Genomic DNA, 12,781 nt, shown 5'->3' with positions numbered 1-12,781 from the left:
ACTGATAAAATTCTTGTACATAGTTGTATTTTAAACTGGTATTGCTGCTTATAATGCCTAGTCTAAGATGGAAAGGGTAAAAGCTTCATGTTGATTTTCAAAACATTCCTTTCTTTCCTAGTGTTTATCCAACGTACGATTTTGCCTGCCCCATAGTTGACAGCATTGAAGGTGTTACACATGCCCTGAGAACAACAGAATACCATGACAGAGATGAGCAATTCTATTGGATTATTGAAGCTTTAGGCATAAGAAAGCCATATATTTGGGAATATAGTCGACTAAATCTTAACAACACAGTGCTGTCCAAAAGAAAACTCACGTGGTTTGTCAACGAAGGACTAGTAGATGGATGGTATGTTTACTGTTACCTGTAATTGAAAGCAAGTAAGGACGTGGTGTATCAGTGATTTTTAAACTGCTTTGAGGGGTAGGGAGGATGGATGGGAGGAAGTGGAATACATGGGCCTGGAGAGTTTCTGGTCCTGGTCTTTATTGCATCCAGTAGAAAAGTGGTTGTGACTGTCTGGTCCTTCATAGATCTGGTTACCACTCTCCACACTCTGCTGAGCCTCTGAGGTTTTTCTTTTTGCCCGGGTCTCAGGAAGGCCACAATGCCCTGAGTTAAGGTGAAGACATAAATGGTGTCTGCCTTGGTGGTGAAGACCCACCTTGTGGAGCTCTTGCCCAGAGGATTCAGCACCTAGAAAATGTTTGAAAATCTCTGTAGCATATTAATAACCTATATGGGATTTCTGTGAGACAGATGAATATAAAAATTAAAGTGATTTTGTAGCCAAGTATCTGTATTATTGAAACCTGTTCAGATGGGTTACCATGTTCATAAGTCTAAGAATGTTTTTTTACCTGAATTAACCAGAATGTGTATACTAATTGATATTGCTTTACATAGTCGTGACATATGTTAAGTATTTGTTGAATAATGTCTATTTTATACTGTTTTACTGTGGAGCTGAATTTGACAAAAGGCAAGTTTATTTTGGGCCCCATACAAAGGATATCATTGCAGACTTACTGAAGCTTGCAAATCTTTGCATAATATTAATAACCAACATACATATTTTTTACAACCCAAAAGGCTTTATAAATTATATTTGTACACTGATAACATGTTACCATCTCTTATCTGATTCTTATGATCATACGTAGAATAGGGACCTTAATGTTTGTTAAATAAAAAGTAAGCATGTTTTAATGTTTGTTCCATATTTGAAGATGTCACTTTTGTGTCTTTTTTCAAATGTGCTTTTATTATTTCTAGTAGTACGTGTATTTTACTGAGCAATATTTCACTACCAAGCAGTTTTCCTCTTCTGTGAACTTGAGCTCACTGGTATTGTGATGTATCCAATCAGTATAACTGGCTCTTAGTCCAAATATTTAACAAGCTGTGTATTCAGGCATGTGGTGCTTAATCACGGGAATACGTTCTGAGAAATATGTTGTTAGGCAATTTTGTCGTTGTGAGAAGATCACAGAGTGTACTTACTTACACACACCTCCATGAATAGCCTACTACACACCTCAGCTATATGGTACTAGTCAGGTGGGACCACCGTCATGTATGTGGTCCATCGTTGACCGAAACATCATTAATGTGGCACATGAGTATAATTTCTTATTCATTAACATATTTTGTATTCTCTTGCATCTACACATTAAAAAAATCTTGGTGCTTAAAAATTTTCCAGGGATGACCCAAGATTTCCGACGGTTCGTGGTGTCCTTAGAAGAGGGATGACAGTTGAAGGGCTGAAACAGTTTATTGCTGCTCAGGTGAGTTTCCTTTCCAGCTTCTCTGTTTGAATTTTCAAGTGTCTGTTAATATCTCTTTAATCTTAATTATTTCCGTTCTTTCTGTTCCTCGTTTATTCCTTATAATGCAAGGGCAGAATAGTGTTTTAAAAAAGGAGTATGTTTATCATTGTTTGTAATAGTGGAAAATTGAGAATGTCCTAAACTCCTAAGCTAGGTTTGGACAAAGGCAGCTGTAGTTTTTTTACCTAGTGAAGTATATGGCTGTTGACTCTAACTATTCAGGGTAACCATATTAGTTTGTACATACTAAGTTTTATATTCCAGTGGAAGTAAACTTGCAAGTATTTATTGGATTTATTTTTTCTAATATGCTTAAGATAAAGAAAATATTCTAATTAATACTTCTTGCCCTTTAAGTCATTTATTTTTTTTTTCTAGGGTTCCTCACGTTCAGTTGTGAATATGGAATGGGACAAAATTTGGGCATTTAACAAAAAGGTACATGTTTTGTTTCTTGGTCCTTTTCTCATGCCTAACTCCTGAATAGTATATTATGTGTAGAATTCATTAGTGTGCTCATGGTAGGGAAAATTTGTGGAGAGTATTACCATTTTGCAGACTTTCAGGAAAATGGAATGTTTTCCTTTTTTAAACAAATAAAGAGCATTAAGCCAATTAACTATACCAAACAAGTAACAGTGATTAAAACAAACAAACTTGGAGTGATGGGAAACGGTAACAGTTTTTTCCTTAAATTTCTTATGAACACTCTGCATTTCATTTTTCTGCTTTCAAGCTGCGAGCTCTCTGTAAGAAGGTATTACTTAATGCTTTTATTTGCCTTACTTAGCACATAGCTTTTAGCATATTACATGTTATAACTTGAGATGTTATACAGCTTTGAAGCACAATCACATTTATATAAAAGATTTTCTTGTACAAACCCTTTGAACATGCATTATTCCTATTTTTAAAAAACATGTCCTCTGGTTTTCTTAGTGGCAAAGGGAAGATTTGGCTAACTCCATTCTGCTGTTCCCTTGTGCACTGAGAGGACATAAGAGTTTTAAAGTTACGTATTTCATTGAGTTGTATTGAAGGTTCATTAGTCATAATTCCTGTGTCTTACTGAATCTAGCTTTTTTCTTAATTGTTTCTTAAATGAAAGTCAAATGAGGAATACTGCATATTGACATTGTTAATTACTAATTGGAAGCAGATGCTTAGACACTATAATAAGGCAAATCATTAAAATGCCATGTTTTAAACTGTGGTTTCTGTGATTGTGTTCTGTACGTTCTTTTTTGGTATTGCTGCTTGATTGTGCTGATGCCTTGCCTCAAAAAATAGTTGCTTGTCTCGCATGTGTCTTGAATTTATTTTATTTAGTCTTTTGTGTTCAGTCAGTTTTTTTGACACATAAAGGAATTATTAATTGGTTCTTTCTGTTGCTGCAGTTACTAATAATAAATACAAGTAGAATTTACAGGCAAAGTTAACATTGGTGTACTTCTCATTAATAATCCAATTTTTAAAGGTTTTAAGTTTTAATAAAGTTGTACATTAGTTTCACATATATGAAATATTTCACTATCCTCAGAGAATTCTATAGGGTCTGTTAAGATAACAGCATATTCTCATATCTTCTTTCCTTCCATTTTCTCTCCCTAGAAGAATAATTTTCAGCTCTTTTAGATTTATCCATATATCTAAATGAGATACGTGTATTGCTCCTTCTTGATTTTTTAGATTTAGGCATTATCAGTTGACTTCCCACAGTGGAAGATGAGGGTTTAGGTCTCTTAACTTTTTCTCATAACTTGTTAGTTTTCTTGTAGTCAATTGTCCCCCTCCCCCTCCAGTTTGTTTAGTTTCTCATTCTGTCTCAGATTCTCCAAAAGTTGTCAAAATTTCCTACCAAAATGTTCACATACCTCAGTTGTTTTTTCAGTTACATCTTGGAGACATCTCTGCCAGAGCCTTCTGTGCTGCTCTGCTCTGATGTAGATTAGTAGCCTGTTAACTTCTGAAGCACAGCTGTCTTCTCAAGTCAGTCTTTGTCATCATCCTGGGAATTCCTTTTGCTTTTGTTCTGTGATAGATCATCTGGTTCTCAGATCTTCCTTCTCTTTTTATTATCTTCTTTCTTTGCTCTACCGTATCCTTTGGTAGCTCTCTGAGAAGAGAGACCTGGGATGAAGAAGCTTTTTGAGACCACCCTTGTATATGACCTGTTTTTTCACTTTGAAATTTCATAGTGATGTGATGGGATGTGACTCTGTTTTCATCCATATCCATTGGAAGAACCTGTGGCTTCCAGCCTGGAAACCCATTCCTCTAGTTCTTGGAAATTTTCTTGAATTCTTTCTTTGTTTTCTACTGTGCTTTCTTCTCTTTGGAACTTGTTTTGAGCAGATGTTGAGCCTCCTGGACTAGTCCTCAAATTTTATTTGCTGTCTTATTTTCCATCTCATCTTTTGGCTCTGCTTTCTGATAGACCTGTTCAACTTTTTCTTCCCACCCACCCTACTATTGAGTTTTTCATTTATACTGTTGTATTTCTAAGATTTCTCTTTGGTTCTCTGAATTTTCAAAATAACTTCCTGTTCCTGTTTCATGGTTGTAATATTAACATTAATAGTACTTTTTTCTTATAACATCTCTTTCCTGTAGGCTGTTTATTGTGGTTTTTCTTTCATATTAAAGGCTTTTCTCAGATTACCCTTGATTCTCTGCTCATATTTGTCATGGGGACTAAAAGAGTGGAAGCCCAAAGAGGAAGAGTTGGGCTTGTCCACTGAGCTTCAATATAGGACGATCTGACAATTTAGGATGATAGGCCATTTAGCTGGAGAACCTCCATGTCAGTGACTTTGTATCTTATCTCTTAGTTTAGGTAGTTTTTCCAGAGGAATTTCTTTTTAATCACTTGTCTGAAGTGTGAAGGCCTGACTGCCAGGGTTTTGGAGCCACATGGGGGCAGACTGCTGGAAGCCTTTCCTCTAGTATCTTACATTCACTTAATCCCCTTGTCTCAGTGTGGTATCCTCACCATCAGCTATTTCTGGTGTCTGCTGGGATCTAGACACCTTCTTTTTCACAGAGTAAATTTCCATTCTTTTGTGGGTGTAGGAGAGAGGCAGTTACCTGGTTGTATGGAGCAGAGAGTGGTTTCCCTATGTTTTTCAGCTTCCAGAATTTTGTTGCTGTTGTTTCCTCTCTTATTCTACTGATTCTTCTGGGTTTGTGCCTTTAAACAAAACCAAGCCCTTCCTGTCTTTTTTAGTGGGGGTGTGGGAGGGAGTGAAAGTACATGAGTATTTTCCAGTTTGCTTTGTTTATTCTTAAGTCTGTGGCATCTTTAATCATCAAGCACCATCTTAAAAACATAGCACAGTTTAAAATTTTGATTGATAGTAAAAATGAACTCATTCTGATCATGTACCTTTTTGTTTCTATTGCTGGCCTTCATGACATCTCCCTACACTTCCTTCACTTTCCTATTTCCTCTGACCCTTGAGCTACAGATCTCTTATTTATGACTCATGTCTCATTCAGTCTCTAATTACTACTTTGTTATTTTGTAGCTTGTTCTTTCTTTCCAAGCTCTGCAAATAAAATTTAAATGAAGAAGCATCAGTGAACTGAATTTAAGGCCCTGGCATTGTGAAGTAACTATTAAGGACAGAACTAAAACATCATTCTTTGGACACTCTTCCACTCTTAGTAGCTTAGCATTTTTTTTAAAACATCTTCTGCTAAAAGACAAGGGCATTAGTTCCAGATTAGCTGGAGTTCTTTAATTACATGCTTTTTTAGAGAAAGAGCTTTATTTATAGTGTGTTGTACATGGTGAAGAAAAGAAGGGAGAAAGAGGTGAAGGAGACAGTGAGATGTGGCGTGGTTAACAATCTCAACATCCCTCTGAAAATACTATGATCTTTGTTTTCTTACCCTGACTTTTCATCTTAATAGGAAACTAGTACATAATTTTTCTGTATCATAATTAAATGGAGCATATCTAGTTACATTAAAAAAATCTACCTTGATGCTAATAGGAAACATTTCAATAGCTTACTCTGTATTAACCTCGCTAATTTTCTTCTTGGTTGTATGTGAGTGTTAAGATTTAAACTTTTCAGTCAAGGAGGAAGAGTCACAGCTTTAAGGTATGCATTTCAGAGCTATTATTTGCCTCCATCAACCTTTATTTACTGCGTTATTTTAAATATTTGTGTTAGTATTTCAGTGGTATTATAATATAACATTTTTTTTCTCAACTCTCGTCCCAGCCATCCCAACTTGCATCTGTCCCCAGCTAATAAATTAAAGCATGTAGAGACTTCTCTCCCTGCCCCTAAATCAGGAAAGTCTTCCTTCAAATGAACAAGTTTTCAGTAAACCCCAATAAACAAAAGTGTAGCTGTTTGGTTAAAGTGTGTTAAGGGGTCTGGAGTCCTGTTCCCTCAGTCCCATGCCTATCCTTCCCCCTCTGCTTGGTGTCTACCAGGGCAACTCCATAGGACTTTTAGGAGTAATTTGAAAACCACTGATCCATAGATTTTTAGAATTATATAATTTTATATAAAAAAGACTTCTTAAATCTTTTAATCCAAGGTTTCCCAAACTTGTCTGATCCTAACCATTCTCTGGAATGCTTGTTAAAAATAGATTTTCAGACTTTACTTCAGACCATTAGAATTGTAAATCCTTTAGGGTTAAGTAGCCTAAAAATCTGTGCTAGCCAATGCCCTAAGTGATTATTATAATTATTCAAGTGTGAGAAAGTCTCTTACTCTTGTTGCCAGTTGAGGAAACTGGGCTATAGTGAACTGAAGTAAGTTTCTCAGGGTGGGTTGTCTGGTTTTAGCTTCTTTAAAGAAATTGTATCTTACTCTCTTATAATACGGAACTGAGTAGTCACAAATTAAATCTTTGGTCATGCTAGCTTAATTGAAAGAAGGAATCCTTAACTAGGAATGACCTTGAAGCCTCAAGGAAATAAAGAGTAAAACAGTCAGTTTAGAGAGAGGCAGGTGCTATTTTAGTACTGGCATGAAATATAGCAGATGAGGAGTAGCAGACAAAGGGAAGTTAAATAGCTTTTCAAACTTTTATGAATGACCCTCTGAGGATGGTTTCTTCTCTGAGTTCATTCAGGATTTCTACAGTATCATTCCTTTCAGAAGCTGAAAAATACTCTCGAAGCAAACAAAAAAACCAACCAAACAATGGCAGCAACAAAAAACCCAATACAAAACAAAACAAACACAGCCACACCACTACCTCCTGCATCCTTCCAATAGGAAGAAAACTTCCATTACTTTACTTAGCCGTTTGACTCTACATTTGCTTCTGTCTGTAGTTTCCTTCCATATGCTTTATTTAGTGTCTAAACAGTGCTGTTGTGCTTGGTCATCATGGACAATTTTAAATTGAACAGTGAAATGAGAAAAATACATCAGATCCAGAAGGGGATGCTACTCCTGTTGTCAAGGTAGAGTAGGTTAGAGCATAATGAGTACCACCATTCATTCAGTTAATCTGCAAATATTTATCAATTACCTGTATATGACAGGCCCTTGCTAGGTACTGGGAATGCAGTAGTCCCTATGTGTATAGTATGCAGACCAGTAGAAATATCTTGTTTTTAATCTGTAGAATTGCCTTATTATAGTGACCTAATGCTATTTTGCTTTTGATGGTTATGCATTGCCTAACACTGATTATAGAAGATGATACTAAAATATTGTCTGTGTTCCTTCAAAATGGACTTCTCCAACAATACAAGATTGGATATCAGATTTACTAGTAGATTAATATATAACCCCACGGGATAATTTTTCCTCACCTTCTAATAAGAGAGTTAAAAATTATTTTTAAAATGTTTCCAATATTATGCTTTAACTAAGTAGTTTCTTTTCACTTATCAGCAGTTATTCTTGGGAAGGAACTCTAAAGCCTTCATGTAGTCTTCATTTCTGATTGCTTTTTGTTTTTTCCTACTTGACAGTTAGATGTTAGAGAAGGGTTAGCAGGTAAACCAAAAAATTAGTAAATGCAGTAACAAAGAAAGCCAGTTACTATTCCTGTGCTATTATTTAATTTATTTAAGAAGTTTAAAAAAAAATATCTAAATGTTTTGACACGAAGATGCGTTTGTTGCAGGTTATTGACCCAGTGGCTCCTCGGTATGTTGCATTACTGAAGAAAGAAGTGGTCCTGGTCAACGTCCCTGAAGCTCAGGAGGAGATGAAAGAAGTAGCCAAGCACCCAAAGGTTGCCCTGCAGTTTCACCAGTCTTATTCTTTCTATTAAAAGGAGGAACAGGATAAGAAAGGGGAAAGTGTGCTTTGGTGGCAATAGAATGCTTTTGTGATCATTTTCTACTCAACGTTATTTGTCAGATTTTGGTACTGATCAAAGTAAATATTTTTGTGGATTTCTTGCTGAAGAAATTTGTTTTAGTAATAATTCACAGCATTATTACACTGTATACTCAGCTACTGCCTATTTTTTGTTCTGTAGAGATAGAGAATTTGTCTCTTGCTGGAGTCATTTTGAAGGAGGAGATATTATAATTCATGCTCTTTTCTTTATATGGAAGCTGAGGTGCATTCTCTGTTAACTAAGTTATTTGCTAACTGTTTCCTTTGTCTTTAAGCCAGAACATTAGACCCAGTAACACTGAATCACAGCTTGAGTCCAGAGTCTATCACACTGCTGTTTGCTTTGTTTTAGAAAATATCAGTGAAGTGCAAATGCTATGTGTCCGTCTAAATTCAGAATATAAATCTTAAATACAGGAGCAAGAAGTTCCTCTTAGTTAAGCTATGATTTTCCTCTAGGTTAGTCATGACTGCTTGGTTGACAGTCTTGAAGCAGAAATAGGTCCTTTTATTCCAGCTTTGTGAGTTGTCTGTAAATATATTCATTATATAGCGAAGATTATGTTCATAGACTAGCTCACTCACATATTTCTAGTCTAATATACTCAAACCTTATTCATAACTATGATATGGACATGGACTTACATTTAAGATAATATGTATCAAGAAGAGCTATAAATATTCTAAGTTGTAGCTTTATGTGATTGCTTTTCTATGTATGACCGTATCTATTTTTTAATTTCAAAGATTTGAATTTTTTTAAGGGGAACCCTAATAAGATTTGGGATGTGTGTGTGTGTGTGTGTGATTGATTGATTTGGCTTTGCCTTTATCTTACATCTGACTGGTTCAACCAGGTGACTGGTGGTGTCTGATGTATCATATCACCCACTACAGTCAGCTTAAATGTGAAACTTTCTGAATGGTTTAAAATTTGAATGGTGAGAATAAAACTTTTTAAGGGTGCTTATTTATTAAAATGACAGTGTGATCACATAGCTTAGTTAATAGTTAAAGAATAATAAGTAATAATAAGTAATAGTTAAAGAAATAATTGATTAGGAAACACTTTAAATGATGACGATTACTCAATTTGATCTGTGGAATTGTCCTTATTTCCCTCACAAAATGTCCTTCTATATTTAGCCTTGTCAGTATTCTATTCTGAGCCTAGTGTAATATAAGTTGTTATACTCATTTTTCTCACATGCATTGGTGCATTCATTGAATGATTATTAAGCATATGCTGTTTAACATTTATTTCAAAGGATCGCCTTAGACTTTTTCTTTTGAATTCTGAAAACAAAATTGAAACACAAACTGAAATTTAACAAATACAGCATTCTTTTTATTCCCAGATCTTTTTCTTCTTCATATAATACATACTGAAAAGGCAGAAAATTTATGCATATGTAATAGTGTATTTAAAATTTGTCTTCTAAAATAAGAAAGGTCCAAAATTTCCTGCTGAGGTGACATTTGTTTTAGAATGTTCTGCAGCGACTGATCAGGAATGACTTTATTTTCTCTGTTGCAAAAACGATGAGAATCTGGGGATAGCAAAGTAGATTCTGGTTGGAGGGACACTAAGTGACAAATACTACTGTCTTAACTCTGAAAACAAAGAATGATTGTTTTAGGCTGGAGGTAATCTCTGGGGCAGGCCGCCTCATCTAACTCCATTAGCATTTTTGGTCAAGTGGCTGACCCAGTGTCACAGAGCTGGGATTTAAACCAACACAGGTAACTTTTTGGTTAAAAAATAAAATGAGTGAATGTATAAATTTGCGTACTGGGTTCAATAAGTTGTTGTTTCAACCAACACTCTCCTTTTTATTATCAATCAGAATCCTGATGTTGGCTTGAAGCCTGTGTGGTATAGTCCTAAAGTTTTCATTGAAGGTGCTGATGCAGAGACGTTGTCAGAGGGTGAGATGGTTACATTTATAAATTGGGGCAACATCAACATTACTAAAATACACAGGTAAGAACTTTTTGTTTGCTTTCAAGTAAATAGGGAAGAAAGGTCTTCTATGTTTATTCATTTATGAAAAATTACCTAATTTGGAGCCACTCATGTTGCTGACTGGCAAATCTGCCCAGGCGTAGATACTGCAAATTCTGGACACATATTAAAATTTTCTTCCATATATGTTCCTGTTTATTAATAGGATATCAGGCTATCTTTTGCTTGCAATGTTGAAAATTACTGCATCAAGATATAAAAATAGTTCTAATGCTTTAGGTCTCCTTTTCGTCATCTAATTCTCATTTTACAGTTGCCTGGTAGAGAGAGCCTTTGGACAGAATTGTATATATAACATACTTTTTATCCTAAAATCTACTTTAAGATTGCTTCATGATGAATATGAACTTTCCAGTTATTATAGTGAGCTACACTTAGCAATTTGTTGTTAAGGTTACACAAATAGAATATAGTATACCAAGGTTAACTTATGTAAACTCTGAAATCTTAACTGTCCTGTCATTACATATGATTTCAAGTAATTGTTAAATGTTTTAAAATACAGTTTTTTAGATTTCTAATGCTTCCTGTAGGTGACTTTAAGGTTTGTAAACATGTTCTTGTTCTTCATCAGATATATGTAGGTCTGTTCTCCAGTAGATTACTAATATCTTGATAACAGGGGTTATATTTTATTTCATGTTCTTCATCAGATATATGTAGGTCTGTTCTCCAGTAGATTACTAATATCTTGATAACAGGGGTTATATTTTATTTCTCTCTTAACTGTTATATGTCTGGCATATATTGGAAGCTCAAGTAAATGTTTGATTTCAAATTTTTTCAAAGAAAATTCCCTATCCATTTATTACAGATAGAGAATAAAGTAATGCATTTATGACAGTTATGGTTTATTTTCTTTAAACAGTTTTCAATTTTATGTCTAGAAATGCAGATGGAAAAATTGTATCTCTTGATGCAAAATTGAATTTGGAGAACAAAGACTACAAGAAAACCACTAAGATCACTTGGCTTGCAGAGACTGCACGTGCTCTTCCTGTTCCAGCCATCTGCGTCACTTATGAACACTTGATCACAAAGCCAGTGCTGGGAAAAGATGAGGACTTTAAGCAGTATGTCAACAAGAACAGTAAGGTAGCCTCCTAAAAGAAACCATGTGTCATCTTTCCCTATTATGTAAACTTTTCCTTAGAATTTTTAAAATTAGTTTTAAGTATTTGGTTTCTCAAAGTGGAAAAGATTTTCTAGAATTTTGTTAAAATAAAAAGATGTAGAAGAGTAATGTTTCCATTTTACAGATGATAGAAACTGAGGCACTGTGAGGTTAAGTAAGGTGCCTGAGGACAGACAGTAAATGGTAGAGCTGGGATTCAACTGCAGGCATCTTGGCTCGAGAGCCCTCGTGCTTCAGTGCTTTGCCAGCCTGCCTGTCAGCTGGGTCTGCTTGCATTGTAGCTTGTGTTTATGGTGGGAAACGTACTTATACCTGCAAGGACACCAGTCAAGTTAGTTAAAAGATTTCCTGAAGCCTGTCAGTTTATAGATGTTAACTTTTTAAAATGCGATAAATCTGTTATTTATTTTAATGCTTCACTGTTTGACTGTGTGTGCTTAAGGAGTAAAGTTTTTAACATGTCTGTTTAGAATGGGAATATTCCAGCTACTGGAAAAACCACTTGCACTTTATAGTTGGTTTTAGTGCTCTGATTTTTAAGAAAGCGTATTTTGGTCTTATGTCATCTTTACAGCATGAAGAACTAATGCTGGGGGATCCCTGCCTTAAGGATTTGAAAAAAGGAGATATTATACAACTCCAGAGAAGAGGGTTCTTCATATGTGACCAACCTTATGAACCTGTTAGGTAAGTAAATGTAACTGAACATTTAAATGAAAATACTTAAAGTTCTTATAGTAAATAATATTTTAAAAATCGAATTTCTGGGGCTGGCCCCATGGCATATTGGTTAAGTTAGGCACACTCCACTTCAGTGGCCTGGGTTCACAGGTTCAGATCCTCGGCACAGATCTACACCACTCATCAGCCATGCTGTGGTGGCGACCCACATATAAAGTAGAGAAAGATTGGCACAGATGTTAGCTCAGGGCTAATCTTCGTCAAAGAAAGAAAGAGGGAGATTGGCAACAGATGTTAGCTCAGGGCAAATCTTGCTAAGCAGAAAAAAAAATTGAACTTCCACTAAAATACTGTACCTGACAATTCTCTGTTCAGTTTGATTTGTTCTTTTATATTTAATATTTCAGACTCTATTGTAACAAATGATAACTTTGAAACAGTGTGATACTAACAAGTTACTCATTTCTAAAACTACACCATCTTATAAATCATTTTCATGTAGTCCAATTATAAAGAAAAAGTTTTAATATATCTTTGGGTGAAAATTATTACTATTACCTATTTCTTTATAGTGTATTTTCATTAGATATATTGTAGAATATAAATAGTGCAGGAGGTACATTTGGAGAATAATAAATGCTTATTTTTGTTAAACCATGAACTAATAAAATTATTAGGAGAACTTTCAGTCTCTAAATTTTTGTCTATGTTCCTTTTGGTTTTCTTTTTGTCTCTGCTCCTTTTTCATTGTGCCTCTTTAACTGTGTGATC

At 35.0% G+C, this 12,781-nt stretch overlaps 1 protein-coding gene across 1 annotated transcript in view; it reads left to right on the top strand.

Annotated features, from left to right (window-relative positions):
- EPRS1 (glutamyl-prolyl-tRNA synthetase 1) overlaps window positions 1-12,781 on the top strand; it is a 71,903-nt gene that overhangs the window by 20,963 nt on the left and 38,159 nt on the right. The window contains exons 10-16 of the mRNA XM_014840024.3: window positions 122-355; window positions 1,713-1,797; window positions 2,218-2,277; window positions 7,948-8,058; window positions 10,016-10,152; window positions 11,082-11,289; window positions 11,904-12,016. Coding sequence (XP_014695510.1) covers window positions 122-355; window positions 1,713-1,797; window positions 2,218-2,277; window positions 7,948-8,058; window positions 10,016-10,152; window positions 11,082-11,289; window positions 11,904-12,016 — 948 coding nt within the window. The remainder of the gene's footprint in view (window positions 1-121; window positions 356-1,712; window positions 1,798-2,217; window positions 2,278-7,947; window positions 8,059-10,015; window positions 10,153-11,081; window positions 11,290-11,903; window positions 12,017-12,781) is intronic.

This window comes from Equus asinus, chromosome 30 (genome assembly GCF_041296235.1).
Source record: "Equus asinus isolate D_3611 breed Donkey chromosome 30, EquAss-T2T_v2, whole genome shotgun sequence".
In the NCBI taxonomy this organism is placed as follows: Eukaryota; Metazoa; Chordata; class Mammalia; order Perissodactyla; family Equidae; genus Equus; species Equus asinus.
This window is presented reverse-complemented; position numbering and strand designations above follow the sequence as displayed.